Consider the following 6,000-nt stretch of genomic DNA (forward strand, 5'->3'; position numbering starts at 1 on the left):
GTTATAAGCAACTTACTCCCACTGATACATCTAGCCAGGGATATGAGCTGACATGGTTTCAAAAATTTCATGGTAAGTTTATATCAACTTAATGTCTGCTTTCTTTTGAAGAAGCAGTCACAAGTTTTCAGTCCCCCAGATGACAAAATGGTTTTCACTAAATACATTATTTAGGACTGTTACCAAAACTCAACCCTTTTTCATTGCAAACACTTTTCTAGTATTCAAGTAGTTCACTAGGACACTGTGTCAGCAAGGAATGCTACTTGGCTGGCAGCCCATAGAGTGGTAGCTCTCCACATTGCCTTCCAGCAGCCTATGAGACTGCAAAGAGGAAGCTGACACACTCTGTTCTTGAGGTACTCTCTAAGGAACCATAGTTTAGAGGAATTGAATTATACTACAAGATGTAATTATGCTGTAGAGGAACTCCTTAGTTCCCAGAACAGGTCTGTATTAACTCCCTTTCAAGAGATATTATTAAAGACATCATACCTAGAGCACAGCTTGTGTTTGCAGGGGCCCCAAAAAAGCATCATTGAAAGGGCTGATACAGAAAATATTTGCTATACACCACTTGAGATAACAATGAATAAAGAGTTCGTTCCAGCTCGAAGAGGGCTTTCATTAAAAATTACTCATCATTAAAACATTTGATTGTTTTTGGAAATTTCATTATATACATGGTTATGTGAAGAATTAATTTTGCTGCATGCCACAAGTTTTAACAAAAGGTAGATATATATGGTTGCCATGAAACAAAAGAGGCTGAGGCTGGACTGCCTTAAACCTGAGCTGTTGTCTAAGTAGGGGAGAAAACTCACTATAAAAGCCTAGTATAGTTGGCAGTGACTTCTTTTTTTGAGTGAAAAATAGTTCCAAGACAGAGGGACTGCATTTCAACATGATTCTCCAGTTTTCTGGAGGTAATCTGTCTTAAAGTATTCAAGGTTAAATAAAGCTGCATAGTCTTTATCACTATCCAGCTTGAGTGTTCAAACAATACATTTGATGAATTAAAAGAAAAAAAAAAAAAGAGAACTCAAGATAAAAATAGCATGGGTGAAGGTTGCCTATGATTAGGGATTGTGATATGTAGTTTTTACAGAAAGTTGTTTTGCAGGCAGCATACCCATAATAGCAAGTACCACCTAACTCTACGTGTTCCATTTAGGCTACCCACCACCTATTTTACTTGCTCTATAAAATAAAAAGCTGACTGAATAATGAATTTCTTACATTTGCCATCCACATCAAAAGCATGGTTATCCTCTCCCAATCTCTTGGTGCTACGCAGAACAACCCGGTCAGACATGATGATTGGTTACTTAAATCAGAAGTCCTGAAGGGGAGGAAAAAAAAAATAAAAAGAGAGTATCAGCATAAATTTGTCTGTGAACATACAACAATATTAAATTAAAGTCCTGCTTACCTCATTTTTGCCCTTATTATCCCAGCACCAGTTATAACAGAATAGATGTTCCAGACAAAGTGAAAGTGCAGGGCAGAAAACCAGCTCAGAGAAGCGTGTCCAGCTCATGGTCTCTGAGAGGCTTCAGTGCCTTCTGCCTCAGGTCAAGGCTGCTCCACGGGGCTTTGCAGCCCACCACAAACAGCCCTGTCCTCATTAATGGCTGTATTAAAATAGACTACTGCTTTTGTGCAGGTCACATCCCTAGATTATAGACTGCCCAGCCTCAGTTATGAGGGAGTAGCAGGCAGAAGACCTGGCCCTGCCTTGTGGCATCCCAGCTGGCAGCAGCCAGCAGGACCATGAGAGGGGGACAAGCTGGGGACAAGAGGGGCGGCCCTGCAGCATCTGCAGCATCAATAACACCGGCTGCACTCCACCAGCTCTCAGCTGAGACAGGTTGTGTGCCAAACCTCCTCTGGACAGGTTTATTCCTAAGTAGTCACACTGACATGTTGAGCAAATGTCATACGTGAGAAGAAATAAGGAGACAAAGTTAACACTTTTTGTTAAAGAAAACTTTTTGTGAGGCAAAATCTGATGCTAGCAACAAGTTTAGGTTGGACAGGTCTGGCATCCAGGACGGCAGCTGGGGAAAAGTGCTGCAGAAGCCCTTTCCAAAGAATGCCCTTTCATAACCAAAATCACCTCATCCACACCTTTGTTTAATGTCATGTATCCTAAAGGATAGCTACAGTACCTTATCCTAGTCACTGAACATCAATATTTGTATTGGTTTTACTTCTGTATAAGCCACTCAAATTCTCATACGAAGCATATAACAACATTCAGATAAAGCTTTAACATCCTTTACTCAAATAACACAAGAAATCTTCTGCGTCAAAGACATATTTCCACAGATTATTTGTGTTACACCATCTGACTTCCAAGCCAGCTAAGCTTTTATCTATTTAGCTCTCTAAAGGAATCACTTATTTTCTGCTAATAGTATAACTACCAAGATCCTTCATAGGGCCTATAGCTTTGTGGTTAGCCACAGTCAGGGATGCCACTCCTTACCAGTGGGAAGGGCTGAGAAGAAGTTTGGCTCTGAAATTTCTGGAGGCTGAAGAAAATACACCCATTCCTACATCCAAATGGAGCAACACAACAGGAACCAGTCAGTGGTTCAGGATGCATATGTCACTTTTAATAATTTCATTTCCCCTGAAGTCCCAACCTTTATTTTTGTTACTTTTTCCTCCAAACTGGTTTTCAAGGACTGCTGACTCCCAACCAAATCCTTCTCTTTTTTATCCTCTTCACCTGAATCTATGTGTATTGAATCATCAGTAAATCAGACTGAGAAGACCAGAGTCTCCTGATTAATTCTAAGCATCCAAGGCAAACTTCAATTATTCTTCTGTCATTTTTACTGATGTTTACCAGAGACGCCTGAAGCACCCCTCACAGGACTTCTACTCCTGTTCTTCAGTATATCTGCAGCCTGTCCTCCCTTTATGCCACAATCAATAGAAAGGGTATTCTCTCCTTTGTGTAATCCAATACTCGTGGATTATACCAGAAGCAAGATGGACTTCTGCAGAATTTCACCCATTTCAGTACAGTTATTGCTTTGACTGCTACTCTTTTGTAGTTTTTCTCACTTAGAAGTTTCTGATGAGCAGAGACAATTTATTAACCCACTGATTGGTAAATTCTGAACCCATCCCATTCAGTGACCTCTGATTTTTACCCAGATTCTCTCCTTAAGTAAATGTGTAAAGCCAAATCACCAATACAATAGTGAAATGTCTTGTGACTAGAATAGTCACAACATAAAATCACAGGAGCTTTTAATTCATCCACACACAGTGAAAAAAATCACAATCTCAATAATATTGTTTTCATTCTCTGGGACAGATGGCAAATGAGCTGAATGAGCTATGGTACCTCCTTAGTTAAAGTCTCTATCATGTGCACATTTTCAAGTTTTCTTTCTGCTCTTTTATGTAACAGAGAAAGCATGAAAATAAATGTAGCTTCCCAAAAAGAGCAAGCATATATTCCTGGCAGCTTTAAGTCCCTTGAGATTATGTTTTCATTGAAGATGGAAGTGACAATTTTCCCTAAGTGGGAAAAACAAAATCCCTTGCTTCTTCGGAGAAATCACAGAGTAGTTATTCCCACACCTTCCTGCTTTTTGCTGTGCCTGATTGATTAAAATAGTCTAAAACAGGACATCTCCAAATCCAGTTTGTTCAAATCATCCTGAAGTCCCAGAATTTCCTTTAAAAAATGAATTCTCAGCAAGCTCATTTTTGACAGTTTCATCAGTGATCACATTCTCAAGACAATTTTGTATATATATACATTATTCAATTCAGTTGAGGCTGGAGCTGGAAATCTGAAAGAGGCTTTTTGCTCCTTTTACAAGGAAGTTTCACAGTGGTAGCACTGAGTGGAGAGCTTGGGGAGCCCTTCACAGGGACATGATTGTAAAGAAAATACAACTTAAATATGCAATTGTCCTGAGGCTGGCCAGTTTTTTAACCCTAAGTACATGTTTTCAGGACAGAGATAAAACCTCACCAATGAATACAATTTTAGGTAAGCCATCAGTGTGAGAAATCACATCACAATGTTTGTAACTTTGTTAAATCAAATGATTACAGCCTCATTGGCTGTAATACTAATACCCAGAAGGTACCAACTGAAGCCATACACTCCTGTTTTCTTCTTCAAAAGATGGTTACCACAATGGTAATCTCAGTGGCAATGTGTCCTTTAAACACAAAGCCATCATTTGATTCTAGATCTAGTATTGAGTCCTTTGCACTGCTTAGCATGCAAATAATGAAACGTATAAAGAAAGCTGAGCTAGTAGACATATTGCTGATTTTACACTGAAATGAGTAGAACTGCAAATGTTACCTGGATTGTGAAAACATGTTTTGCAGGAGTAAAAAGTCCTGTTCCTACCTGCTCCACAATCAAAGTAAACTTTAAGAGTATTATTTACACCACATTCCAACAGCTTTAAATTACTTTAAAACTACTCTGGAGTACAAACCTATTTAAATAAATTAATATAAAGCATTCAAAATGTACTTCTGAATGTGGCTCCACAGTAAAAAGCTCTGAAGTGTTTAAAAAAAACCCATCACTGCATTTCTGCTTCAGAAAGATAATAGATAATGTCATACTGTAAATTGATGAAAAAGGCAAAAGTAAAGCAAAGCAAAGTCAGTCTCTGCCTGTCCCCTTTCAGCTATTTATTATTTGACTTTGCAATTATAACATCTATACAAAATTTTGTAATAGATCATGGTAAAAATCCATCTCTCCTTTAAATGCCATGCTGGGAAGTCTCATTTCACTGCTTGCTCTGACATTGTATTTTGACATTGTCAAATGTACTTTGCAGCTGTTTTTATTTTTTAAGCCTGAATGCTCAAGCAGTTTTAAATAATAGAAAAAGTAGGAGAAAAATCCAATGACTGATAAGCCTTGCGTAAGGATTCTAGTTAAAAACACTGGCTAAAGCTATATTTTCTGGAATGCTGTCACTTTTCCAATAAAATTATGACTGTCCCACATTTATTTAATATAATAACATTTTTCCTATATTTTCTAAAGCACAACACATCAAATACTGTCCATCTACTATACTGTCCAGCAGGCATCAGTCACTAGCTCACTAAAACAGACAGCATGCTGTATTAGAATATTAAAATAACTTTCATCAGAGTCCGAATGTTTAACTTCCAACATCTTGAAAAAATATTATTTCTGATGTCTGCATCTAAAATTACTTAGATAATAGAATACAGATACTAGAAGGAATTAGATCATCTTATCTACCTCTCTGTGTACAAAATTAAAAATAGTAGGGAATACCTCCAAAACTGTACTAAAGTGAAACAGCCTCTTACTCTAGACACTTAAGGTATGGCTGGTGGATTTTCTATAAACAGAAATCTTTAAGGAATTAAAAAAAAACAAATTTTTATATAAATTTTTATATAAACAAGGAGTTATAGGAAAATGCTAACACAGGAATATATCCTGTAGAATGAAGGAACATTAGGACCCAATCAAGAGCTCTTTGAAATCTTTTTCAAATCACATATTTATTCAGATCAGATCTTTATTTAACATAAGGAGGGAAGAGAAGGGAACCCAAATGAAAATTGGATCCTGGAAGCACTATCCTCCATTTTTCTTTACAACTAAGTTCCTCAGATATTGATGATAGCAGACATACAGAAAGACAGTTTGCTTCTAAATAGAACTTGAATGTCTTGTTCCATACAACCAACCAACCAAAAAAAAAAAAAAAACAAAAACAAAAAACCTAGCTGTGCAAAGATAATTTACCATTTTGTTTAAATTGTTCTGAAAGAAAAATACAGGTACCTTTCAGTTTAGGAACTTTCATCAGTTAACTGTGAAACATTAAACATGATAGATTGGTCACTCACCCGTGGCTGTGAAAAATCATGTGTCACAGAACAAACTGCAAGGATTCTGTTCAGTCAGTCAGTGAAGCACCCAGGCATTTCTCATCATATTTTCATTATTCTAAT

General features: G+C 37.3%; 1 protein-coding gene across 1 annotated transcript in view; it reads right to left on the minus strand.

Moving 5' to 3' along the window:
* The window catches only part of ABCB11 (ATP binding cassette subfamily B member 11), a 43,792-nt gene extending 37,792 nt beyond the window's left edge, over nucleotides 1-6,000 (minus strand). The window contains exons 1-2 of the mRNA XM_030454024.1: nucleotides 5,896-6,000; nucleotides 1,240-1,342 (exon numbers count right to left, since the gene is read on the minus strand). Of these exons, the coding sequence (XP_030309884.1) occupies nucleotides 1,240-1,315 (76 nt within the window). The 5' untranslated portion in view covers nucleotides 1,316-1,342; nucleotides 5,896-6,000. The remainder of the gene's footprint in view (nucleotides 1-1,239; nucleotides 1,343-5,895) is intronic.

The sequence above is a fragment of the Calypte anna genome, chromosome 7 (assembly GCF_003957555.1).
Source record: "Calypte anna isolate BGI_N300 chromosome 7, bCalAnn1_v1.p, whole genome shotgun sequence".
In the NCBI taxonomy this organism is placed as follows: domain Eukaryota; kingdom Metazoa; phylum Chordata; class Aves; order Apodiformes; family Trochilidae; genus Calypte; species Calypte anna.